Consider the following 27692-nt stretch of genomic DNA (forward strand, 5'->3'; position numbering starts at 1 on the left):
GTTTGCCACTCACGGCTCCACCTGGATGTTCTCCCAGGACCCCGACACCAGAGCTTTCCGATCCTGTTTTCACTTCCAACTCCTTCATTCCATGCATGTTTCAGGAAGCTCCCACCAGCCTTCTGTGCCAGGTTCTGGGGACAGCAGGCTCAAAAGGCAGAAGGGTCCCTGCCCTCACGTGCTGATGGCTTGGAGACAAGATCTTTGATTTACTGAGGTTTTTCGTGAGCCAAGGACCTCATTTTCTCCTCATTACAGCTTATGCTTGAGGCTAACATTGCACCCAGCTGACCCAGAAGCACAGTGTGGTTAGGCAACTTCTCCAGGGACGCGAGGCAGAAAGCAGCAGAGCTAAGACTGGAAACCAGGTGATCCAGACACAGGCTTGGGCTCCTCTGGCCAGGCCTGGTCCCTTCCACTCCTAACTCTGCGCTTGAGGACATCTCAAGGACCTTATCTTCCTGATGGAACAAACGGGGTGGGAAAGGAGGCTCTGTAAACTCTCAGGCCAGGCCCGCGGGTGTGAGCTGGTACCATCCCAGGCGAACTCTGTACTTCAAGGACATTTCTCTACAGATGCTTTTTCCAACCACTAAAATATTAAATGTCACAAAAAGCGTGCTCATGATCGTTTCTCTCAAGCAGCCCCCTCCCCGACTTCTCCATGCCCATTAATGTCACATCAACCAAGCGAAAAATCAGATTTACTCACTCTACTGGTCCTTTCTCCCAACTCTTCTTTCCTCTCCTTGATCCAAACACAACGAAGTTCCTTTTCCTCTCTCGTTTTGTATTCATCCTCCTGCTCCCTGGCCCCCTGGTCACCCTCACTAGCCTCGCTGCTCTCACTCAGCTCAGGGCCACTGGTCATGGCATCCAGGTCACTGCCTGCTTGGCTGAGGTGACTGGCCATCTTGTCAGTCCGTAGACTTCACCCCTGGGTCTCCCATTTGGAAAGGCCTTCTCTCCTTCTTTATCACCAAGCCCCTCTGCGCCTTTATGACACGGCCCAGATTCCTTTCCCAGTGAGTTTTTGTAACCCATCTTGTCTGCTCCTCTCTCTGGGTTACGCAGACTTGGACTGGGACGTGGGAGCTGAGTCGCACATGGTGGGCTGTTCTGTCCAGGGCTCTCCAGTCGATCCAGCGACGATGTGCTATTTGCCCTCTTGGCTTATGCGCTCCCCAAAAGCAAAGGCTCTTTGCTTGTACCATCTCCCACTAGCTCTTGGACCAAAAATATTTTCATCTATAAAACACTAGCAAGTGCAAAGGATTTACACAAAAGTGATTCTTCCAGAACTTTTTGTTTTGATTTAAAATTATGTTGAGTAGAAGTATTTAAGAAAAGATTTCCTGCTTCCCCGCCTTGTTAAATAGGCCATAATGAACGTGATTTAAGTTTCTCTTTGACAACTTCGTGTCACTATTATAAACACTGATTTTTGTAATGCGATATAATACAGCGATAGTCAGGGATCGTTTCAGTAGAGCTGTTTGTCCTCACACAGAACGATCCAAGACTTTGAGCTTTGTGTTCGCTTTTTATAGCTTCCTGTGAAGCTGTCTTCTTCCTCTCCTTCCTCTTCTCATTCTTCTTCTTGGCTGCTGGCTGCTTCTTTATGTTCTGTATTCGCTCCTCTAAATTTGCTATGCTTGACATTCTACGAGTTAGAACACCAAAATTTTAGCTATAAGGGACAAAATAGGAATAAATAGTATTTGAGGACCTCTTTATCTTAAGATGCCATACACTAAGTCAAATGAGACTTAACCTGGCAGTGGGAAAGGTTGTGATGAGGGACGACAATCCTAGAAGAGCTGCTTATTGGCAAAGGAGTTACGACATGCTTACACAGGGGGACGAGTGAGAGATCGTGTATCGATCTGAAGTTGAAAAGCCCTACGGATGTGAAGCAATTCTCGAACAAATCTTTGATAGAAATATTTCTCAAAAATAATCCTAAAATTTACGTGGGTAAATCCAATGTCCTGTTTGTGACAGTGAAAACCTTTGACATTTCTTTCTTTCTCTCTTTACCACGTATATATATTTTTAATTTTCCTTCAATTGTAAGTTTTATTGAACTCCCTCCATCTATTTTCCAACATTTAACACATCATCCTAACTCTTTGGCTATTTAAAGTGTTTTAGTTTTACTCATTGGGTTAAAACAGATCCACTCAAATAACCCCAAGGAGATAGGGGTTTATTATGGTTTTGGTTTGACCACATTCAAGAGAAAATCTGAGTAACTGTGACTTACCCAAAGACGGGCAGGGGTTGGCGATGATTTGGAGGCTGGTCAAAGATTCTGGAATTCCTTTTCCCTCTGCTTCATGCTCACACTTGGAACTCCAGCCATCACGTCCATATGCCAGATGGCAGGAGAGAGTGGATGCAGGAAGGCACGTGCTCACTCTGTATGCTTCCCTGTTGGGGTGTTTTCCTGTAGGTCGCACTGAACAACTTTCACTAACACCTCCTTGGTCAGAACGACGTCACGGGCCACCCCTCTCTGCAAAGGAGGCAAAGGAAGGGAGTTTTTTGGCTGGTCATATTGCCATTCAAACCCAAATAAGTTTTTGTTGGTAAAGAAAAGTGGCCAAATACCTATGGGGTAGGCTATTAGTAGCCCTCAATTTACTGTAATATACTTCACTGAACTGGGGCCAGCAAGCCACCAGGGACCTCCTGCCCCCGAACCCTTCTTTCAGAGCCCACATAACTTTCCCCTCATGATTTCTCTGCTTCCCTTCGCCTGTCTTCCGGGTTTTCCTTTTGTTTTTGTCCTCCTCATTCCAGCTTGTAATGGCTACTCCAGCCCTAAGGTTCCCTCACGACCTCTCAACTCAAAGCCTGCAGAGAACGAGGCCAATCTGCGTGTTTCTCAACCCCAAATCTGGGAGGGAGGAGTCTGATGATTAATTCAGCTTAACTCTTGAGAGAGACCAAATGAGTTCCCAGTTACGTCCAAGCCCGTCATCCATGAGCTACCCTTTAGCTGATGGCCGCCCAGTCAGAAGCCCTGGGCAGAACTGGTCACTTAGTCCAGCTGGAAAAGGGAGTATGCAAATCCAGTAGAATGGGGTATGGAGGGCAGCAAACAATTGGCACCTGTGGTACGTCATCTCAAGCTAAATACACATTATGATTATTTCATAGCAAGAGAAATCTGAAGGGTGGATCTTCTCTCTCCTAATTTTTTTCAGATTTACCTATGTGCTGCCTGTTATGATTAGATCCAGTTTTCTGTTTGATCACAGATGACAAAACGTGAGGTCTGTAATTCAGTCCTATCAGATGACAAAATACAGAGTGAGGCGAGCTGTCCTGCTAGAGCCTCCTTCCGCTGCCACTGTGCTCAATGTATCAAAATGAGCTCTATTTTTAATGAAGTCATAGGTGCTTGAACCAGTGTCAAAATCAGGATTCACTTATTTCAAATTCATCAAGCTACACGTCATAAAAGCATTCACTTTCGGATAGAACCAACATATCTTCCAACAAGAATATCATCATCCATATTTGGGTCAAGACATTCTGTGCAGGTGTACAATTTCTATGGTGTTTTATAAATAAGCCATGGCTGGAGGAAGTGTACACCGCCTCTTCCTCTCATTCTCAGATTTGTTGGGAGAATATCGAAGTCAAAGTTTTCACATTTTCTATGTTTTCCTAAAAATTCTACCAGGGACATTCTAGTCAGAGATATCTCTTCAATAAATTTAACTATTGAATTAAAAATAATTCCTTTTTTAAAAAACCTCTATCATTGAAAGGCAAGTTGTACAATAAACAGTACCAGGAGGCCCAATGAGGAATTTGAGACACATTCAGGACCTTTTAATGCTAATTGCAAGGAACTTTTTTTGACTAGGTGAAACTTGCACAGGGTCTATTTTTTTCATTTTTGCAAAATATAAACAAAAATAAAATCCTTTCAAGGTGAAAGACATCTTAAAATACTCAGGAATGAAGTTAACACATTGAATGTATTATATAATGATTAGACCGAGTTGCCATAGATAGGTCTGAAACTGGCTCTTTGGTTTGTAGTGAAAATTGGTATAACTAAGAACCTGAGTGGTCATGTTAATTGTGCACTCGGAGATCTGTTAAATACAACACAAGCGGTTCTACGAAACCAAATTTAATATACAACAAACACTCACCATGTAAACACACCTTTTTAAAAATCTGTTAATAATTCGAAGGATCAATTACAGGCTTCCATAAAAGTATTTTCTATCAAGAATCTCAATACAGAATGATTTCTATGTCAAAATACATTTACACTTATAAATTGTTTATAGGAAAAAAAAGACACAGAGAAGTGGAGTTTGCTGGCATTGAATTCAGCAGCAGCAGCTGCCTCTGATATTTTTCCTTCCTTTTCTACTTCAAGCATTTTTACAAAACAGGTTAATCTACCCTTCTATACTCTGTCTATGGTTTTATTCACTCGATTGGCCAGTTAAAAATCTCGAGATGTCATTGCCATGCTTATTCCAGTTGTCAGTCAAACCTCTCCACCTGCCCAGAACATTCATGCGGGGTCTAGTCCGGGCCAGGCTGACACCCCGTATCTCAAGCCTGTCCCCGGTTGGAGGACAACACTTCAGGCATCGAACAGCAGTTAACCAAATGCAAAACTGGGAAAAAAGTCACATAAAAACCACAAGTGCAGATCGATCACACAATTTTATTAGAGTCTTTTGAACAAATGTATTCCTCTGTGAAAAACTCTTGCAAAAGAGACATTGGGGCAGACTATTTTCAACCCTGAGCAAGAACACTGCATACCAAGGAGAGTGGGTCAAAAAGCTGGTTCCATTGAAGCACAAGCACAAGCCACTGATATTCTCTATGTGATCAGGTTTTTACAAAAAAATACAGTTTTCAATAAATAATGCTTAATTTTACAACTTTGATACAGCAATGTCATACACCGTTTCCACACACTAAACTCTGCATGCTAGATAGTCTAGAGAAGACGAAACTTTCCCATGCATTTTCTCTTTCCCCCTAGTGCTAGCAACACCGTCCTCCAGCGCACGGCCTCCGGGAGCTCTCCCCTCTCTCTGTTTCACAGCGTCAGGTCGTGCGCGGGCATGCAAACTCTAAAAAAGGTCCCCCCCACAAACCACTCAGACTTCTAAACAAAAGAGTTTTTCAGCCTTTCTGCTCCCAAACCTGGAGTGGCTATGAAAGTAAGTTTCCTGTGGCCTTGGAAAATACAGACTTGGACACAGTGTCATGCTGAACCTGCTCTGAAGCATCAGGTGGTTGTGTCCTGGTGGCCATCGTGAAGCACTGTGGGATGCCATAACCACTAGCAGTCCCAAACCAGAAAAGTAGGCCTCCGTTTTAAAACAGTCCATTCAAAAAAAGCCATCACGGAACAAATGCAAAAGACTTTTAAACCCACAACATATGTACAAGAGTAAAGTAGACGAAATGGGAAATGAATGGTGATGGCATACAATGTTTCTCCCTCCGAAATTCAAGGGATGGGGCGTTGTGTTTTTGAACTTAAGCTGGATGAAGAAAAATGTGTTAGAGGGCCCTCTGTCAATATCTATTTGATCAAAATTCTTTATATGGCATATTATTATTATTTCCAGTTGCTCTTTGCTTTTGAATAGGGAATGCAATATATCTAATAAAATAACCTAAGCATCAAAGTCACTTCAAGGACCCTAGAGTAAATATTTTTTACACATTTTCAAACTTTTTGTCATATTGCTTTATTTTGTCATTTTCACAGCAGAGAAAACCCAGGTCTATGTGACTACATAAAAGAAGTGTGACCAAACATTGAGAAGGGAGCCGCCACGTTTGCACGTCCAGGTCGTTTCAATTCAATTGCTCACGTGAAACCACATCTCAACTCGATCATATTGCTTTCAGTGGTCCGTTTTCTCTACAGAGAAGTTATCTGCAACTGTAGGCAACCAGAAGTTCCCAAGTCATTTAAAACACTCCTGTCTGTGCACTGGCAGAGGTATTGAATCTTTTAAGAGTAGCTCTACCCAATAAAATTATTACTTTTATACATGGAACATTATGAACTATGTTTCCCATTGTAAGCCATTTTATACTTTCTGCACTTTTGTGCTTTTAATGAGTATAAAAATAGGTCTCCTTTAAAATTCTGTTTAAGTTCACTAAAAAACTACTTGTTTGTGAAATTCTCTTATAAACTCACTGCATCCACATGGAATAGATAAAACTAATTAGGCAGCTAATTGATATAGGTAGTGTTAAAAAAAAAGTAACTACAATAAAAAACAAAACGAAGATACGCGAGGATTCAAGAAAAAAGCCAGTAGCAAAGTGAAATGAAAGAGAGCCGAGTTTAATAAATTTTGTTTAATCTTTATTATGAGTGAAAACGTGGGCTCCACGGAAAGTGGCAAAAAAAAAACTGAGCTGTTCTCAAAGAGCAGAATTTGCCAGATCATCAAATAAAAGGGGATATGGTAGAATAAATCTAATAAATGAACAGTGAGGAAGAACCAATGGTGAAAATCAGCCAGATCTCTGAAAAGTATGTGTGAGAGTCATGACATGGAGACGGTTACTTTGGGAACTGGTGAATTCCTGCGTTGGGATCCTTAAGGCTCAGTCTTGGCAGCCTCAGAGGCCTAGGCTATACAAAGGGTATTGGAAACGGACATTCCTAATGGAAATTTTATAAAATTTGGCCCTTAGAATAACTGAGAAATATCCTGAAAAAATTTTCCCTGAAACTGTAATAAAGAAAGTTTCTTATCTACTGATAAAATTGACAACTCAGTAAACTATTTTCGCTGGTCATCCTACATAAGAAAAAAGCACAAATATATTTGCCTCAGAAATCTGTTAAAAGCAGGGGACCACGCAGTAAAAGAGTATAAAGAGTCTATAAATGGGAGAGTCCAAGAAAACCTCTCTCCAAAGTGTCCACAAGGATACATATGCCCATAGAAGAAAAAGTAAGAATATACATATTATTAATCATATCAGAGAATAAAAAAGTTAAGATTGATATAATATATTTATATTGAATGACTACTTCAAAATAGAGCAACTTATCTGCTTTATTTCTCAGCATCCTTGGGCAAGTCACTTAAATTCTGAAGTGAAAAACAAATGTAAATTTCTTGTACTGTACCAATATCAAATGATTATGGTTTCAACTCCCAGAGAGAGAAAAACAAGTCTTGTCTTTTGAGACTTTTTCTCTCTGGAAAAAACAACAAAATAATCCTGACTGCTATATGCATGCATATTTAAATCACTTCCCCTTGATTAACATTAAAAAGAAATATCTCCACCCAAAAGGGGTGTTAATGATTTTTTTCTAGCTAAAAGATAATCATTCTACAAATAATTTGCCCTGTGACTGTAGTCATTCATAACATACATATCTGCAAAGCACAGTTTAAATACACTGCCTTTTATTAGCATTATTTTTTCTTAATAAAAGGGATGCATATCAGAGTGTAAGAACTGGAAGATTATTTCCACAGTTTAAAGAATTAATAAGAGAATGCTGGTTCAAGTCCTTAAAGATGGAAATCTTACCAAAACGCCATCATCTAAATCTGTGAACTAGTTATAAACAGCAGGATACCCACTGGCTAGGCTGCAGTGCACTCTGGGCCCACCCCCCACCCCCATGTGACCATTTTAAGATATTCTGTCAATGCTTAGTTAAAAATAAGACTTACTTAAGAGACCAAAAAAAAAAAAAAATGCAATTAAACTTTTATTGAAGACTATCCAGTGGCAAGAATACCTTATGTATTATATTATGGTTTAGACATTCAATAAAGGATTCATTAAGAATGATTTTCACAATGCATTCATCAAAACAACCTTAAATATCGTTAAAAGCGCATTCAGGCGCCTGTCCTGAGATCTAACAGGTTTTTAATTTAGATCGCCCACCATCTATTTTTCTCTTACTTTACGATCAAGAATTTAGGCTACATAGCTTTTTTTTTTTAAAAAAAAAAATCATGACTATTTGTTTCTATTCTGAGGCCAAATTAATACCTGTTACTAATGAACTCAAAGTTTCTACCTCACCACAGAAAATGTCCAAGATTCATCCAGGATTAAAACATAAAATACATGCAAAGTTTTCAGATTTTCAAAATACATAGACTCAGTCTTATACATGAGTTTGTGTTTTCAACAATTTTAGAATTGCAGCAGAGGGCCGCCACGTAAAATCACCAGCACAGAGAACTGTCAATTGTAAACCGCTGGTACAATTATTCGTGGCTAAAATGTCTGACCAATGACTACATTAGTCTATCATTCGGGAGGAAAAAAAAAAAAAGGTAAACAACTCCAGAAATCCAGTTCTATATTGAGAACCTTGTTAATACCATCAGCCCTTTGTTTTTCCAAATGTACTACTGGAATCTGATGGTTCTTCGAAAGGAAAAAGCCACAGAAAAGAATTCTGTCCATCTGCAGCAAAAGCTCGCTGGCTTCGCATCCCAGGGGTGGGGGCGGGGGTGGAGGCTCGCCGGGAGCCGGAGGGAGGCTGGGGGAGGCCAGAGAGGCAAAGGAAAGTGGGAGGGGAGGCAGGAAGGGTGCTGAGGCTTTTCGGCCTAGCGGTTCCTGGTAGTGTGTAGATGCTTCCATTTGGTCTCGCCAAATCTCAGTAAAAATGGAGGCCAAACCTTGGTAAATCACTTCAGTAGGTTAAAAGATGAGCCTTGGTGATTTGCACCGAGTTTCTATTAGCCACTGAAAACCTCACTCATGGCAGGCTCCGCAGCTCGGAGAGGGTAAGCTCGGAGGCTGGCGCGCTGGGCCCCCAGCGGCCTCCCCGCCTCCCTCTGCGCGGCCCCCAAGGACAGAGCGGCGGAAGGCGCGGAAGGGGGGCCAGAGCCAGGGGCGCGCGCGCCCGGCCGCGCTTGCCAGCCAGGGCCTGCCGCGAGGGCTCGGAGACGCCCGACGAGTCCGGGGAAATGAGAGTGGGGCAGAACAGGATGGACGGGCCGGGCAAACGGTCCCCAGCAAGCAGGGAGCGCGCCCGGGATGGGGTCGCGCCCGCGCCGCCGCCCGTGCCCCAAGGAGGCAGATGGAGGAGGAAGAGAACAATCAAGGAGCCTAGCTACCTTCCCCGAGGCGGCCTGCCGGGAGGCAAGTTCCGGGGCGGCCCACGAGCCGGCGCCCTAGAGAGTGCGCGGGGAGGGCGCCGGGTGCGCGGGTTCGGCGGGAGCCTCTACCGGATTTGTTTTCTTCTTCCCCCCACCACAGCCCGGCGGCTCCCCTCCCCATCCTGCGGGCCTCGAGGCCCCAGCCTGGGGTCCCCGCGCGCCTCCAAGGCCCGGGGCGGCGTGCGCCCAGGCGCAAGCTGCGGCCGGACAAGGAGAGCCAGGCGCGGGGTCCCGGGGCAGCCGGGCTCTGTCCTTTGTGTCCCGGGGTGCCCCCCCACCCCCTACCCTGCTGGCCTCGGCTCAGATCGCACGGAAGCCATGCCTCGTTCCCCCGCCGCCCGAGGCGGACCCACCGCGTCCTCCTTCCTCAGCCTCCCGCCTGCTCGCAGCCTCGGCCCCGCCACACCCCGCACCCCGCAGCCATCCTCCATCCCCATCGGAGGCTGAGCTCCCGGACACCGACACCCTCTCCCCTGTCCGGTCACCGCTCGAGGTCAAGAACTGTGGCCGCGCTCCCCGCCAGCATCTAGCTCTGCGCACAGGCGGAGATGCAGCGTCCAAAAAAAAAAAAAAAAATCAAAACTGACAACGGCTGTCCTCACCCTAAGGGATAGCGGCGGGGATCCGAGGGCGGCTGCCACCACGACGCGCAGCCCCGACGCGGCCCCGCGCACAAAATGCACAACCCGGCGAGCGCAGGACACCGACCGCGCGCTGGCAACCCGGCCCTCGTCGAGCCCGCCCCTCCCGGCCAGCGCCCCGAGCCTCTCCGCGCCGCCCGCCCGTCCGCCCGCCGGCCGGCCAGGCTGGGTGGGGAGAGGGCGGGAGTGGAGGAGCTGGAGGAGGTGAGAAAGGAAATGGGGTGGGGGGGGGTGGGATAGAGAAAGAATCCTCCTCCCCTGTTTGTAGTAACTAGCCACGGAAGGAAGAGGAAAAAGAAATCGGCCTGCCAATGAAGCACTCCTCAGCCTAACCCCCCTAAATGCAGAATTCTTTTCTGCCACCTCCCACCCGCGCACACAACAGCCTCCTCACTGAATGAGCTGCGATAACAGGACCTCCAATTTGACTTCCATAGAGACTATTGGCGATGCGAGTTTCTATCAGTTCCAGCTGATTTATTACAATTGTCAAGATACAGACTTCCAGCACAAAAAAAAAAAAAAAAAACAGGCAATGATGTCGACAGTGCATTGAGTCTGCTTTGCCAACATTTGCTACAAAATATGCAGATGGTCTGTACTTTATTTAGATTATATTGCACAAAATGAGAAACTTTTTAAACTATGTGCCTTCTTTTTTTCTTTTTTGCTAAAAATCGAGAATCCAGTTTCAAACCTTCCATCTGGGGCCCCATCCACATATCACAGCGTATGAGATACATAAAGTCCTACTATAGTACAGTACATATACAATCTTTAAACTAAGATAACAGCTCTGAGGTCTATATCACCATTTTCAATAAATCTTTACCTACAAATATTGAACAAATCTCTACTATAGCTGTACAAAAAAAAGTTTGCTTTTTCTTTTTTAAAACCACAAGGCCTTTAGATGCAAGGATTATTTTAAAATTTTAATCCTTTTTAAACCAGGACATAACGTACCAACATACTTGCATGCTAAAAAAGAGGGGGAAAAAAAGGAAATCAAAAGGGAAGAAGTGCCTGAAAGTCTTACTGAAAAAACACAGCAAGAATGTTCCCTTTTCACTGTACAAAAATACGCCTGAAAATATATTAATTTTTAAAAAAGACTGAGGTCTGTTATGTATCAAAAATGTTTCAATACCTTTTGTACTGAGGTCTAGGCTGTCTGGTATTCAATCAAGGAGGTATAAGGGAACGAGTTACAAAAAAAAAGTTGGCAAGTAGAAATCACATTTGTAAAACCATAAACAATTTGATCTGAAAAGTAAACTCTGATCTTAAGTCAGTTCACAGTTTTTTTTTTTGTAAGCGTTTGTACAGTCTGCATTTTTTCAAGCTCCCTGCAGTTTTGTTAAGAATCGGATGCATAGAAGACATCAGTTTTCTCCCTCCAAAAACATAAAATAAAATAAAAAAGTTGCAATGGTCCCTTTTTTGTTTTTGTGTTTGTCAAAAAAAAAAAAAATCGCCAGTTCTTTAAGATCTTTTAAGGAAAAAAAAAAAAAATCTCCAACCAACTCCCTAGCGTAATAGTTGTGCTGCCAAAGGGTCCTCTGCAGACGTCTTCCAGACTTCAAAGACCGACAAGCTTCCAACAGCGCCTTCCGGAGCGGGTCCTCCCTCCCCTCCCCCGCCCCGTCCCCGCCGCCTTTGTTGCAATCACGAATTTCAGGAAAAAGAAATAGTAATTACAAAAACACATTTTTTGGGGGGGAAAAATCACAACTCCAGACTAGGTATGCAACTACCTTGAGACACGATAAAGGAAGGGAAGGGGACAAAAAAAGGACAGGAAAAATGTTTAAAAACTACTCATTTCACTTTAACTCCACCAAAATTTTCATCATCTTTTCCAAATTCTGTGTCACGACATCACATCAATATCAGCATCTTCTTCTCTCCCCTCCACCCTACCACCACCACCATCAACACCATAATCATCATCCTGACCACCACGACTTGCTCCCAAGGAACCCTGCTCTGCACCCGCCGAGAGAAAGAGCGAGAAGCGGGGCGCCCCTCTCAATACGTGAACACCAGGTCGGAGAAGTTCGCCTCCAGCCAGTCCCCCGCGATCATCTCGCTCAGCTCGGGCGTGCAGTAGTCGGGGAACTCGAAGTGGGAGCCCAGGCTGCCCTCGCTGAACGAATCCAAATCCTTATCCACCAGAGACAGGGACAGGTTCCCGGCCGCCGCGCCGCCCCCCAGCTGCTGCTCGCTGGCGCTGTGCGCGCTTTGGGAGAAATTCAAGCTCAGGTCGAACATCAGGTCGTCGGCGTCGTCGCCGCCGCTGCTGCTGCTGCTGCTGCTGCTGCCGCTGCTGCTGCTGGACGAGGAGGACGAGGAGGTGGAGACGGAGCGCGAGGACGCGGGCGACAGCGCGGGCTGGGCGAGCGGCGGCGGGTGCTGCTTGGTGATGTTCTTGAAGCTGTAGTAGAGGCGGCTGCCGCCCCCGGCGCCCGAGGTGGCGCCGGCCCGCACCTCGTCGTAGAGGCTCGCGCCCTCGGGGGACTCGGCCGAGCTGCTCAGCGTGGGGCTGGCGGGCACTTTGGCGACATTGTAGCGTCTCAGCAGCTGCGGCGGCTGCTGCCCCGGCGGCTGCAGGAGCTGCGCGTGCGGCGGCTCGTCGTCGTCCTCGTCCGCCTCCTGCTTGATCCGCAGCTGCAGCTCGTCGTCGTCGTCGTCGTCGTCGTCGTCTTCGTCCAGGAACACGCACTTGACCGTCTTGCCCGCGCCGCCGCCGCCCGCGCCGCCCGCGCGCAGGCTGCCGAGCACGTAGTCGTCGCCCGCGCCGCCGCAGTCCCCGGGCTGGGCCGCCTTGCCCGCGCCCGCCTTGGCGCCGCTGGCCGCGGGGGCCGCGGGGGCCTTGAGCTTGCTGCATTTCTTGCTCGAGCCCTTGGAGGTCTTGGCGCCGCCGGCGCCGCCGCCCGCGCCCCCGCCGCCGCCGCCCGCCGCGCTCTTCTCGGGGCTCTGGCTGGCGCTGGGCTTGGCCGAGGGGTCCATTTTGGGCTTTTTCCGGGGCCGGTACTTGTAGTCGGGGTAGTCGGCCATGTGCTTGAGCCGCAGCCGCTCCGCCTCCCGGATGAACGGGATCTTCTCGCTGTCCTTCAGCATTTTCCACCGCTTGCCCAGCCTCTTGGAGATCTCGGCGTTATGCATGTCCGGAGACTGCTCCATGATCTTCCTGCGCTCGATCTTGGACCACACCATGAACGCGTTCATCGGCCGCTTGATGTGGCCCGACGCCGTCTTGCACCAGTCCGGGTCGCTCTCGTCCAGGGCCACCGGGCTGCAAGCCATGAATTCGCCCTCCTCCGTGTCCAGCGCCTCCCGGGGCAGGTTGCTCTCCGCTTCCAAGCTCTCCGCCTGCTGCACCATGATCCGCTGCGGGGCTGGGAGCTCCAACCCGGGCCGCTCGGTCTCGTGCGGAGATCCCCCTCCCCCTCTCGCCCCTCCACCTTCCCGGCAAGTTGCAAAGTCCTCGGCACCCCGCGTCCGCGGCTCCCCCCCTCCCCCCCGCCCCCCCTTCCAGGCTGCACACAGCGGCTGCGGCGGCTTCGGCGGCGACGGCCGCCCGCGCGCGGGGAGCTGCGGCCGCGAGGGGAGAGGTGGCGGCAGCGGCGGTGGCGGCGGCGGTCGGAGCAGCCCGGGACCCCTCTCTCCGGCTCGTGGCTCCCGCCCCAAGCGCCGGACCCCAAGCACTCCCAGGCGCGCGCGCTCCTTCTGCAAAAAGTTGAGGGCTCTCTCCCAACTAGTTATCAGGGTGTCATATGGGTGACATCACTCCCCGGGCCAGCCAATGGCTGGGTGCCGGCTCCGCCCATCTCCCTTTATTAACTCCTCGGCCCCTCCCCCTTTACCCCACCCTCGGGGCTGCTTTGCATAGATGGGGGTGGGGGAGGAGGCATGTCTAGAAATATGTTATTTTTAAAAAATCCGCGTGTGCGCACAGATGCGCTTCTCCCCGGGATGCTCAGGAGCCGCGCACCGCTCCGCGACGAGCGGGCGCCCCGGGCTAGTCCAGGCGCCGGCGCGAACCGAGGACCAGGTCCCGGGAGAGGCCCGGCTCCCCTTTGTGCCCGGTCCCCGGGAGGCCCGTCGGTGTGAGCAGACGGGGCGCGCTCACTCTCCGTGTGTACACACCCGGGCGCGCGCACAACCTGAGGTGGCGAGCGCAGCCCGGCCCGCCCCGGGCGGGCACAGCTGCTCCCCGCCGCGCCCCCGGGGGGCTCGGCCGCTCCCCGGCTCGGCGCGCGGCCTGAGCCCGCCAGGGGAGCCCGCTGCGCCCCCGGCCGACGGAAGGTGGCGCTTTAACACAACACCTTCTCGGGGCACGTGGGCTTTTTCCTCCTTTTCCCTTCTCTAAGGCAAAGGAATCCATTTAAAACCCGAGAGGCTCTATTCTTCCTCCCCCGTTTGCATTTTCCGTTTTGTCCTTTTTCTTCGTAGGTTCTCCCTTCTCCGCGGTGTTTGGAGACGCTGCCGTGCGGGTTTGGCTGCGCCGGGCCCCCTGGCGCCCCGCCCCAGGAGGAGGCCGGAGTAACGGTCTGTGGGGCTTGGCCGGGCCGGGTCCTCGCGTTCAATCTGGCCACTCCCGAGGCTGGTTCAAAACCGGGTCCTGGGACCAGACAGCTTCTGCACAGCCCCCGCCCATGCATCACTTGTCCCCCTCTCTCTCCTCTCCCGCCCCTCTCCCCGTCCCCTCCCCCCAGCTCCCTCACTCCTTCCCAGTCCTCTTCCTCTTTGTCCCCTCCCCCTTTCTCGGTCACCAGCGGCCCCGGAGCAGCCTCCTCCTGAAATCTAGCAACGAGCTGGCACGCCTTCTGGGTTGCTCGCTATTTTAGCAGAACCGCATAGACCACAGAGAAAACCAGGTGCGTCCCAAGGTTCAAATCGAAATATTTCCTGCGTCTGTGAAAAGGTGGGACGGACTGCTCTTAGAACGTCGACGCAGTGAGCAGGCTGGCCCGTCGATCTTGCTGTGCTACTTCCAAACCCGTTTTTCTTTGTGTTTCTTTATTTAGTCCCTGCTACCCATCTATGGATATTCTCAGGGCAATTAAAAGAAAAGTGCCGCTCCCTCTTCACTGTCTGTCGTCATCCGTGTCTTCACACCCTCCAGCGCAGGGGAGCTGGCAACTTTTGCATAGTTCTGAGATTCTGCCCGGAGTATTTCACGAGAGAAGTCAGCTGCTTAAGACTAGTAGAATTACCCAAACCCGCTTCGTTTCAGGCGCCCTCCTTGCAAATAATGCTGCATTACCTAAACATTACATTTTTTTTTTTTTGAAGACTTCAGTAACATAAAATGGTACCAGGTTTTCACAGATCGTTATTTGAAAAATATCACCGCCATCATTATACTCTCTCCCCCATATTCATCTTAACGAAAAACAATGCATCAGGTACTTGTAATATTCAGACCAAACATGTTGGCAGATTTTTTTTTTTTTTTTTTAGGGCCGTGGAGACCAAAAGAATTTACAGTCATTCATACCGCTGGCCTGAAGTCTGAAGATGTGTAAAACCCAAGGCGGTGTGTGAAAATTCATCTTCACTCCTGCAAGGCAAGCACTGCATCTTGTTTCTCCCCGACCTCGCACACCTCCCGGCTATTCCAGCTGTCTATCGGGAACACCACCAGAGGAGGGTGTGGACTGAACGGCCAGTCTACACCACTCTTCCCCCAACACGGGACAAATCGACACTCTAGCTAGAGGGCTTGAAATAATTGAGCTCAGTGGCGTTATTTTCATGCAAACTATCAGGGCACCTAGCATTTTAGACTCTGAAAGAGAATGCATTTGAAAATCTTTGGCAAATTCAATATTTATTTGCCTTCACTCTATAGCAAAAATCGTGCTTAACTTTAGAATGAGCATTATATGCGTTTAGTAGGACTGAGAAATAATGGGGTTTATTCTCATAGCGCTATGATCTTCTTAGAGGAAATATAAGTTAAAGTTTGCTTTTTCAAATAAGAAATAATTTCTGTTGAAAGAAAGATGGGTCATTTGATGGAGAAGATAAAGCCAGAGTAAGCGGGGTGTTTATTAGTGTGAGGGCAGGCGATGACGAGGGGAGCTAAGTGTGTGAGTTGATGTCTTTCAATAAACCGGTTGCAGAGACGGGAGGTGGTTGAGCGGCCTTGCTGGTGTGTATAAGAATGTATTAGAGCACGTTTCTCCCTCTCTCCCATAGGCAGGGTAACACAGTTTTCAGAAAGGATTAACTAGATTGCTACTTTGTAGCGTGGATCCGCCCCACTATTTACTGTGAGGGAATTTTGTGAAGACTTGGAGTGAGGGAAGGAAAAGAAAACTAAATAACTCATCTGTATACTTTTTTTTTGTTTGCTTCCTAAGAGAAAATGTTAAAAAAGATAGCAAGTATAACATTTTTTCAAGAGAAATGGGAACACGTTTGAGACCTGCATGCTTAGAGGAACAGTATTTATTCGTGGCAAAAGATGTTTGCAATATCTGCAGTGACCAACTATTTAAGGGAATTTTAAGCTAACAAATAGAAAATGTGGCCTTTTCTAATGATACACCTCTTGAAAGTTTAATTTGGTAAAAATGGGCATTTATCTGCTATTTTTTAGACCACTGTATATCAGACTTAGGCCCTTCAGTCATCTTTTTACAGCCAATATACACTCCATTTTTATGTGTATATCTATCTGTGTACTTAGTGATAAGCAAGATATGCAATTTTCCTCGCAATAGATGTTGTTGGATCTATAATTAATGTTCAGAATCTTAAGATTTACACTTGATTAGAGCCACAAGTGGCTATTTTTATGGTTATTTATTTATTTATGTATTTACTTTGAGGAAGATGAACCCTGAGCTAAAATCCGCTGCCAATCCTCTTCTATTTTATTTATTTATTTATTTATTTATTTTGCTGAGGAAGACTGGCCCTGAGCTAACATCTGTGCCTATCTTCTTCTATTTTAGATGTGTGATGCCTGCCACAGCATGGCTTGATAAGCAGTGCTAGGTCCACACGTGGAATTGGAACCGGTGAAGGGACAACCTCAGAAGCGCTGCGTGCAAACTTAACTGGTAGGCCACCGAGCCGGCACCTATGGTTGTTATTATCTTTTTACAATTTCATCTTTTAAAAAAAACTTCATTTGTAAGGACTATTATATAAAAGGGTAAGATATTCTACAAAGTCTCTCAAAATTGTGATAACACGAGAACAAATATGAAATGTTCCTTTTACTTCTGAAAAAGAAACATTGTGCCAAGCAGATAATATGCTAAAAATATCACTGGGTAAATATCCCACTCATTGAATTGAATGTGCCACTTTTAGAACTATTCTGAGGATGACATGCATTTCCCAATGGCTGAAAGATGCTACCTGGAGGACGCTCCTTGTCTTCTCTCTTGACCTGCTCTCCCGGAAGGAGATCCTCTGCTCCTCCACATTCAGCTACATCTTTAGATCTCTGCCTCATACCTGAATCCCAAGTTTGGATCTGAATGTCTTTTGTCTTCTGGACATTCCCCCTTGAGTGTCCCTCAGATGTAGTAATGAGTATAAATTGATTCGCCTTACCTTATGTGCCCGTGCACACACACACCCATGCTTCACTGCTACACTTTGTGTATTTCCTAACTTGGTGAAACATAATGCAACATACATGTTGATTAAAATAGGAATGTGGAAGCCATCTCAGAATCATTACCTCACACACACTTACTGAAACACTGAAATCTCCATAAGTGAATATTTTTGTCTCAAAGAATTCCACAAGGCTTGAGTTCTTTCACTGCATCCAGATGTCAGGTGCGATGCTGTGAGGACACCTGAGCACCACACACACTGCCAGTGACTGTCAGTACCCTGTGTGGCTCTCCAGAACGCACTTCAGTAGCTATATTCTCACTCATTTGTTCTCCCAACCACCCAGCCAGGAGTGTGCTCCACGGAAGCATGAGCAGCAGGGCGGCAGAGCACAGGGCAAGGGTGCCGACCCTTATAAAACACATTTACATCATGACCAGTGCACACGCTATGCACATGCAAAACAGAAACCCACATGGCACAAATCAATCTCTCTCCTTAAGTGCTGTTCAGGCTATTTTCTATTCCATTTCTTTAAATGCTGTTGGTTAAACTCACTGAATTCCTATTAACGAGGTGTTATTGATGTTTGAAAAACACTGGCTTCTATGTTGAGAGCTAAGACTCTGGAAAATTCTCCCTTGGGTTGAAAATTCTGAATTCTGTTTCCAGCACCTTTTTCTTTTTTTTTTTTTTTTTTTTTTGGTTGATCTCGTCTTGTAGCACTTGACTTTTGTTTAATAATAACATAAAAAAATTCACAGACCCACTGACTCTGAAATTCATATCTTGTCCTTTTTTATTATTCATATGAGCTATATATTCTTTTTTTAAAAAAAATAGACTTTACTTTTTAGAGCAGTTTTAGGTTCACAATTGAGTGGAAAGCATGGTGAGTTCCCATTTATCCCCTGTCCGCACACACTCACAGCCTCCCCTACTGTGGACATACCCTGCCAAAGTGGTCCATTTGCTGCAACTGGTGAACCTACATCAACACATCATAATCACCCAAAGTGCATGGTTTACACTAGGGCTCACTCTTGCTTTGTACATTCGATGGATGTGGACAAATGGATAATGATAGGTATCCACCATTGTTGCGTCATACAGAATAATTCTACTGCCCTGAATATCCTTTGTGCTCTCCCCTAAAAATCATCCCCTTTTCCCCAACCTCTGGCAACCACAGATAATTTTACTGTCTCCATAGTTTTGACTTTTCCAGAACGTCTTATGGTTGCAATCATACAGTATGCAGCCTTTTCAGATTTGCTTCTTTCACTCAGTAATGTGCATTTAAGGTTCCTTATGGCTTGATAGCTCATTTCTTTTTAGTGCTGAGTAAGATTCTAGTGTCTGGATGTACTACAGTTTATTTATCCACTTAGTTCTGGAAGGGCATCTTAGCTGCTTCTAAGTTTTGGCAATTATGAATAAAGCTGCTATAAACATTCATAGGATGGTTTTTATGTGGATATAAGTTTTCAGGTTTTTTTGGTAAATACCAAGGAGCAGGATTATTGGATCATTGTGGTAAGAGTATGTGTAGTTTTATAAGAAACTGCCAGGGGCCGGCCCTGGGGCTGAGTGGTTAAGCTTGTGCACTCCGCTCTGTCGGCCCAGGGTTTCGCCAGTCCGGATCCTGGGTGCAGACATGGCACCGTTCATCAAGCCACACTGAGGTGGTGTCTCACATAGCACAACTAAAGGCACTCACAACTAGAATATACAACTACGTACTAGGGGGCTTTGGGGAGAAGAATAAAAAAAAAAAAAAGAAGATTGGCAACTGTTGTTAGCTCAGGTGCCAATCTTTAAAAAAAAAAAAAGAAAGAAACTGCCAGACCATCTTCCAAAGTGGCTGTACCATTTTTCATTCCACCAGCAATGAATGAGAGTTCCTGTTGCTCCATATCCTCGCCAGCATTTGGTACCGTCAGTGTTCTGGATTCGGGCCATTGTAATAGGTGTATAGTGGTGTCTCATTGTGGTTTTAATTGCAATTCCCTACTGACATCTGATGTGGACCATCTTTTCATATGCTTCTTACCATCTGTGTATCTTCTTTGATGAGGTGTCTGCGAAGTCTTGCGCCCATGTTTAACTAAGATTGTTCATTTTCTTATTGTTGAGTTGTAAGAATTCCCTGTATATTTTGGACAATAGTCTTCTGTCAGGTTTTTCTTTTGCAGGTTCTTTTCCCCAGTCTGTGGTTTGTCTTCTCGTTTGCTTGACAGTGTCTTTTACGTGAGTTACTTTCCCCCTCCTGTTTCTCAGTTTTCTCATTTGTAAAATGGGATAAAAGTCACTACATCATAGAATTGTTATGACAATCAGATACAAGTGCTTACAACAGTGCCTACACATTGTAAGATGCCCGCAAGTGTCATTCTTGTTCTTACTGTCTTAACCTTTCTTTCTCCGATGCCTAAAGTAGGTCCTGACACAGTAGCTAGTCTGTAAAATGTCCAAGGAGGAGATGAATTTTCATATTCATTCACACCACCCACTTAGTTCAGTCAGTTCTCCCACGTAAATCGTTCCTAAACCCATTTTCTCCTGCCCATTCCTGCCCTCACTATGTACATGCAGGCTCTCTTCAATACTCTCCTGGAATTTTTTTTTTTTTTAAAGATTTTGTTTGTCCTTCTTCTCTCCAAAGCTCCCCAGTACGTAGCTGTATGTATTTTAGTTGTGAGTCCTTCTAGTTGTGGTGCATGGGACTCTGCCTCAGCATGGCCTGATGAGTGGTGCTAGGTCCGCGACCAGGATTTGAACTGCTGAAACCCTGGGCTGCCGAAGCAGAGGGCGTGAGCTTAACCACTCGGCCGTGGGGCCAGCCCCTCTCCTGGAATTTTATCAACAGACACCAAACTCGTCTCCCTGTCGCCGCATGCAACCAGACTCTTCATTCCAATGTGCAACTGCGACCCTGGGACTCCCAACTTCATGTTCAGTGAGGCCCTTCACCCTTCAACAAAATCCACTCCCCTCTGCAATGCAAGGCATGTTTTCTTCCTTCTGCCTCTCTAACTTCATCTCTTTCACAATTAACAAAGACACAGAGCAGCATTAGGGCAGTGTAGCGTAGGGCAGTGGCTTTCAAACCTATTCTGACCGTGACCTGCCATATGAAATACATCTTTACATCATGACCCTGCACACATACACACTATACACAAATAAAACTGAAGCTAACTACGGGAGGGATGTTTGTGGTTCCAGATAAAGCTGTTTCACATGTTCACACTGGTCCTATTAACCAGGCATTCGTTAGAACTTGATTTCTTTCGCAATTTAAACAAACCCTATTTTCATTAAAAATATATTAATTCAACTTCCACTTTTTTTTTTTTTTGAAAACCTGCTCTGGAAAAGATATTCAACTGGGCACCCCAGGGAATTTTTCTTTTATAAGTAAGGTAAATAACTGTTTCCTAAAAACAGGTATTTTTAGTGTTAGCTGAGCTGCCATATTACACGGCGCAGGCTGCTTTCTCAGTGGCTGTAGTTTTCCAACTGCCCAATGTATTGCTCCAGGAGAGGAAGGAGGGAGTGTAAGGGGTGGGGGTGGGGAGAAGGCTCTAGCACATTATGCTAATCCTTTCCCATCTGAACAAAAGAGAGAGACACAGGCTACAAGGATGTGGAGTGCACAGACTTGCGCTCTGTGACGGAAGGAGAGAGGACAGTGGTCCGCCCTCCCCAGAACTGAGAAGGCTGTTCTGGAGACTTCTCTCCCTTTTTTATCAGAATCTTTGTCTTACACATGAAAGAAGAGGATATGGGTGGTTTTGTGTGTATGATTGTGAGTGTGTGTGTGTATTTATGGGAGTGTGAAATAAAAAGGAATGGATAGACAATTTTGAAAGTACACCTTTAAAATTCACCAAATCTGATTTCTTCACACATGGTTACCATCCTGGTCAGTGTGTCTTAATCTCTTCTTAGAGAAAACATCCACATCAAGAGCTATGAATGTATCATTATTTTTGGTGATGTCCCCCAAGGAGGGGCATGGGGGAACTAGTGACTATCTTGCAAATGAGTGTCCAGTAGTTGTCAGGGATGTGGGAGGAAGGTGCCGACGAGTGGGCCTCGTCTTTAGTTTTTCTGACTCAGCAACTGAGCTGTGGCCTGTGCTTCGTTCTCTCTTCTCCCCATGAGCCCTGTAATCAACTAAGTCTTCCCTTAATTGTCTCCAGAACTCAGGTGTCTACTGTTGTTTTCTGTTCTGGCCTTTGCTAAATCAGTCACTCTTTCTCTCTGTCTCATATCTTTTTATGTTCAGAATAGCTAAGATCTTTTTTTATTTTCTTGCCTTGAAACATTTATATTATTTGTGTTATTCCTTTGGTATATGCAGAGCTATGTGGAGCCCCAGTAATTATTAAATTCTAAATAATCATAGCATGAATGAGAAATAGAGTGCGACAGAGCAAAGCTCTAGAGAGACGTGGGTTTGGCACCTTTCCTTGCAAAGGGCAGTCACTAATCTTCCTATGTGTGGTCTCCATTAGAGGAGCTGTTAGTTGCTGTGCAAAAGTGAAATAAAGGGCATCCAGTGGCAGGGGTAGGGGAGAAGGGACAGCAAGAGGACCCACACGTCCACTGACCTTGGAGACACACCTGTGCAGAGGGCAGAGTGATGGGACTGCGCCCTCTGTCAGGAAGACCGGACGGTCACCCTCTTCCTAATGGAACGTTTGGACCAGTGGATAACCACTTTGGGTATTGGTTTCCTCATCTGTTTGGGAAAATTTCAGACTTGATGTCTTCCAAGGTCATGTCTGCCTCTTACCACTTAGTTTTTACGCTTCTAAACACATCAATCTTAAAGAAATCCTAAACTAGGCAACATTATTTTGGTTTCATTCTCATAAGTCATATTTTTGACATCTATGGATTCATTATATTTTAAATATGGTCATTTAATTGCGACTCTAGTTCTTTATGGCATTTATTGTTTTTTCTTCCTCTGTTTCAAGGTAGCACATATTCATTGAAGAAATGTGGAGTGGGAGAAAGCAAAAAAAGAAATCAAAGTTACTTACATATATTCACAGCTAGCCTTTTGGTGCCTCTCCTTCGGTCTCAGTATTGTTCTTTCAACTACTTTAGTGTCAGGGTCGTAGAGACTTTGTACGCAGTCCGCACCCACTGCAGTTTGGCACCCTTCTCTGTCGTGGTGGATGCCCCTCCAGATGACCTGCTGGAGTTTCTTTTCAGCTGCTCTTCCTAGCTGTAAATGTCCCGTTATTTTCGAGAGTGACAGAGTCCTTCCAGGGCAGCTCCCTTCCAGTCTCCTTCCTCCACATCCGTCTGATTCATAGAAGCATCTGGAGAGCTTGCCCCATCAGATTCTGAGACGGTATGATGCGCTCGCCGCTGCCTGCTCTGCTCACTCTCCAGGGCAGCTCCAGGCAGGCCTGGCCTTCAGTTCTCCAGGTGAGAGTCACATGCCAGTTCCTATGCGCCCCATCTCTCCTGAGCTCCCTCCCAGGCTGGAAATCCACAGAAAGGTGCTGGATCGCCTTGGCTTCTAGACAAAGCCTCCATAGACTGGTGAAGGGAAGATGAAGGCACTGCTTATCGGCCCAAGGACAGAGCTTCAAGCCAAAGAAGATTCTTCTCCAACCTTGAAATCAATGGAATTGTTCCTGCTAACTTTCAACTTGCTCAGTACCTGTGACACCTTTTTTACTGCTGATTTCTCCCTTCTGGAATGGGACTGTCTAGGCTAGACCTGTCCCACTGTTGTATTTCAGAAACAGATAACCTGTCTGGTTTCACAGGTTCACGGCTGGAAAGGAATTTTGCCTCAGGACAAATTATACCTCCAGTGTCACTCATACCTGAGCTAAATGACATTTAGATGAGATTTTGGACTTAGAGTTGATGCTGGAATGGGTAAAAACTTTGCCAGATATTGAGTTGGGGTGAGTGTATTTTGCATGTGAGAGGACGTGAGTTTTTATGAGTCAGAGATCGGCTGTGATGGATTAAACTGTGTTCACCCAAAATTCACATGTTAAAATCCTAACTCCCAGGACTTCAGATTGTGGCTCTGTCTGGAGATAGAATCTTTACAGATCAAGTTAAAATGAAGTTGTTAGTGTGGGTCTTAATCCAATTTGACTAGTGCTCTTATTAAAAGGGGAAATTTAGAGACAGAGACAGACATGCATAGAGGGAAGAAATGACGTGAGGAGACGTGATGAAGATGAAAATGGACAAGCCAAGGAGAGGGCCTGGAATAGATTTTCCATCAGCCCCCAGAGGGAACCAACCCTGCAGACACCTTGGTCTTGGACTTCCAGCTTCCAGAACTGTGAGAGAATAAATTTCTGCCATTTAATCCACCCTGTTTGTGGTAACTTATTACAGCAGCCCCAGGAAATTAATACAGAGAGAGAGCAGAAGACCCAGAGAGCTCTCTTCTCATATACATTCTCTGTAAAGAATTTTGCCTGTTAGTGAATTTTTAGATTTCTCTTTTACAGGCAATGAGGCGATGGAGGGGGTGAGGGAAGGTCGCATTGTCACCAGTAACAGCACTTCCATGGTGTGTCTGTTGCTCACGGCCTTGAAATATACAGGCGCCATGTTGGCCCTTCGTAGGTTTGGGGTCTCAGGGAAAACTCCGTGTGGATTGAAAAAGTGTTACTTACATCGTATTCAGGCCAAAGGGGAACCTTAGTTAACTTAGGTAAGTCTAGGACCACAAGCTGCGCTGTGGAGGCGGCAATGCCTGGCTCTCCCTCAGTCCCATAGGCAGGGGAGGATGGTGGAGACAGTGCTTTGGGAGCACATGGACACAGTTTCTCAGTTGCATTCCCTGCCCACACCACCCATCTCAGGCAGAAATGTGGCTTCCTCCTTGCGATCCTGTAGCACGGTGTGCACCCCTTTGTTACACGATTTATCATGTTTACACCCCAATCTCCCCGAGGGACAATGGGGTCTGTGAGGGTAGGGACAAGTCTACTCACTCTGCCACCCCTAGGCTGGCCAAGAGAGGACAATGGGGAAGCCCTGAGGGGCTGAGGTTGGTCGTAAAGGAAGTGCCTCTGGGTTATTTATAAAGCCCTGTTTCAGTGCTAAGATGCTGGGATACAATGAAGTTCCTCCAGCCAGTGTCCCCGGTGTATTTTGGAGACAGGAACAGCTGGCAAGTACGAGAAAATTAATATGAAGTTCAGTTCACAAATGCTATTGTCACCATCACGGTGGGTGTTACAGGTAGATAATAAAAATAGTATCAGGGCTGAAAGAGAAGCCTTTCCTATTTGACCTCCAGTTCCTGAAAGGTTGGGCATGCTCATTTCCCATCGCATGTACCCTGAAGTTCACCAAGTTCCTGGCACCTAGGGGGTGTTCAACTGCGCTTGGTTAAATGAACAAATGAGTAAAAGAGGAAGAAAACCCAGAGGTCGAAGTCACTTTGAGAGAGTGACAAGAGAAGGAAAAAGAAGAACAAAGGACCAGAAGGGGACACATGCTTCCCCTTTCTCTAGCTCACTGTTCTGTTTCTGCCTCATGTGGGACCCAGCTCACAGCCCAAGCTGCTGTACTTGGCATTTCAATGATATTCCTCACCTTGAACTTTGCTGTGATTTTCCCATGCAGTGCAGTTTGGTGCTTTCAGTATCTTACCAATATTGTAGTGAATTCACTCTTTCAGTGTTTTTCTCTTGCACAAGTCCACAGGGGTGGGCCTGGAGGAAATCCGGTGTAGCACCAAGTGTGTTGCATTTAGACACTCGCTTTGTCTCTGTTACTCAAGCGTTTTCCAACAAGGGAGCTCTAGCACCTCCATTCTCTTTCCCCAGGGATGAGTTTTTTGGGTATATTTCTCCCTCTCTCATGAAACAAGGTTCCTGGGGGCCCTGGAAAACTGTAAAGATCTATGCAAATTTACATATTGCAACATGTCATTATAGAATTTGAGGGAATTTCTTGAACCTTGAAAGTGGGCACTTTGAAGATGTCTCAAAGCAAATGTTGTGGTAGGTAATGGGAGAATGTCTCCAGGATGAGTCTAGAAATAAGTCTGGGAGTGAAATGGGGACGTCCTCGTGCCCATCCACCCTTTCCCCCAGTATGCTCCATGGAGCCAGGGAACAAACAGACCATTGGTCTGATTTAAGGTGGAGTGCCTTACCTTCGAGAGGGAAGAGTGATCGTGTCACAGTTTTAAAATAGCTTTTATAGTCCCCAAGGCTGGATGAGTATCTCTACCTGCAGTTCTCTCACTCCATTTCTTGGAGCAATGACGTAGTTGGTCTATGCATATTTAATATTTTTCCAAGGACTTAGATGTGTCATTCTTAATACCAGATGGCGTGCCTCTATTTACCCCCTTGTGAGCAGAGAGCAAGGAGCTATTTCGTAGTATTCTGGATGAATAAATGACAGTGTAAGTGAAATACTGGTGTGTATATTTTTGGTTCTAAGAGTGAAGAATAGGCTCTGAGGCTTAAAGGGAGAGATATTTATAGTATTTCCTGGTCATACAGTTACTTGCTCAGCTACCTCAGCTGTGGCTTGTTTATTGTGTTAGTGCTAATGACAGCAACACTATAGAATCCCGTTATACCCTGTACAAAAACAGTTAGCTCTTCTATATTACATGTTTGAGACCAAGTACATGGTAGGTATAAAAAGTACTCCATTGACATAAATCAAGTCTAAATTTGGCCATATTTTCCAGAGTGAAACATGAGAATCATGCAAACTGCACCCCTCTCCCCCCACCCGCTGCACACACACAGAAACGGTCTGCCTTCAATCGAAAGACAATGTATAGCATCCAGTTTGCCTATTTATGAAAAAAGAGAAGTACATATTCTTCTTACAATGATATTCCTTATTAATTGGTTGGAGCCACTGATTGAAAATTTTAAGTGCTAAGTATTCTGTGTTGTATGTACAGGACACTTCTTTTCGGGTGTGACAGGGACAGCACTGTCGGCGCACTTCCATGCACTGCGCTCTGAAATTTACAAGTACGCTGCCAAGTATTTAGCACATAAAACTTTGATTCAGAAGTTCCGACTTTATGGCTTTGACTCTCTACTTACTAAAGTTGTGTACTTGGACTAGGCACTTATTCTGGATGAGCCTCGGTTTCATCACTGGAAAGTGGCTCAGTCCCTCCCACCTATCCCCAAGGTGACTGGGAGGTTGAGAAGTACTTTATGAAGCTTCTGTACGATTATAAAGGCTTTGTACAAAAATGGGCCAAGACATTTTGGAAATTGAGGTGGAATCCAGGAAAGAATGCAGGTTGGCATCTCCTCCAGAGATGGGATTACTTTGTGTTCATAATGTTGGAGGTCTTTGTCTGAATATTTTCTGGAAAGAACAGATGGAAAGCAGAGAGAGCAAATTTAAATCCACTTTACTGATATCTCTTAGCCAAAGTTCTTCTGATAGGTTAGGGGCCTGGTTGAAATGAAGACACGGAATTTCAAGAGTGTGGAATTCAGTAGCAATGACTGCAAACTTTGGGGGTCCTTGTCAAGTCAGCAGCAGCAGCAGTGGGTGCAAGGCCAGCAGAGAACAGCACTGGCTTGTCTGACGACACTGAGATTCAACTGCAGTGCGTGCTAGTGAGCCACGCCGATTTGGCTCCTCATATTGTCCACGCTATTTATAAAGTTCTGCAATTTCGGCTATATTGGGAGTTGACAGAAAATGAGGGATCATCAATAAGTAATACAGTAAATTACAGACTAGCTCGTAGATGACTAATTTTGTCATTCAGGGCCTGTGCTGTCTTCCACCTTCAACTGAACTTGGAGTCTGAGGAGAAACAATATGATGCCAAACTGCACAGTGCCTCAATCTCAGGAAAAAGCGACGCTCTCCTCGCCATCCACATGTAAGCTGAGAGAGCTCTGTGGCACTGGACATTTCCAGAGGGCTCAAGCAAGGTATTTGATTTGATATTTTTTCTGTCTCTAAAACGTGACTATGAGAATATCGTACTGCAGCTCACGGCTGGATCAGATCCTCAGTCTGGCCTTGGATTAACTGTTGTATATTCTATGCCTGGAGAACTCATGGTTGTCCCACCATGATGAAATTACAGCTTGTGCTTAAAAGACACGGTCCCTACTGGTTTTATAATTCGTTAAGAGATGGTCTTGTTTGGAATGACTCGATCCTTGCTGAGGTCATTCCAATCAAAGCTGGTGGTATTTGTTCAAGAGTATGGGTTATTTTGACTACAGAAGGCATAGTCCACGTTAAACAAGTAAAGAGAACAGTTTATCCATTTAATATA

At 46.0% G+C, this 27692-nt stretch overlaps 1 protein-coding gene across 1 annotated transcript; it reads right to left on the reverse strand.

Moving 5' to 3' along the window:
• Nucleotides 1–10264: 10264 nt before the first annotated feature.
• Nucleotides 10265–13313, reverse strand: SOX11 (SRY-box transcription factor 11). The gene has a single exon (XM_014866708.3). The coding sequence runs from the start codon at nucleotides 13193–13195 to the stop codon at nucleotides 11840–11842; it is 1356 nt and encodes a 451-aa protein (XP_014722194.3). The 5' UTR covers nucleotides 13196–13313; the 3' UTR covers nucleotides 10265–11839.
• Between the last annotated feature and the right edge of the window lie 14379 nt (nucleotides 13314–27692).

The sequence above is a fragment of the Equus asinus genome, chromosome 6 (assembly GCF_041296235.1).
Source record: "Equus asinus isolate D_3611 breed Donkey chromosome 6, EquAss-T2T_v2, whole genome shotgun sequence".
NCBI lineage: Eukaryota > Metazoa > Chordata > Mammalia > Perissodactyla > Equidae > Equus > Equus asinus.

What these genes read in the sequence shown, in the direction of transcription:
- SOX11 (XM_014866708.3), bottom strand. Translation starts at nt 13,195, where the DNA reads ATGGTGCAGCAGGCGGAGAGCTTGGAAGCGGAGAGCAACCTGCCCCGG.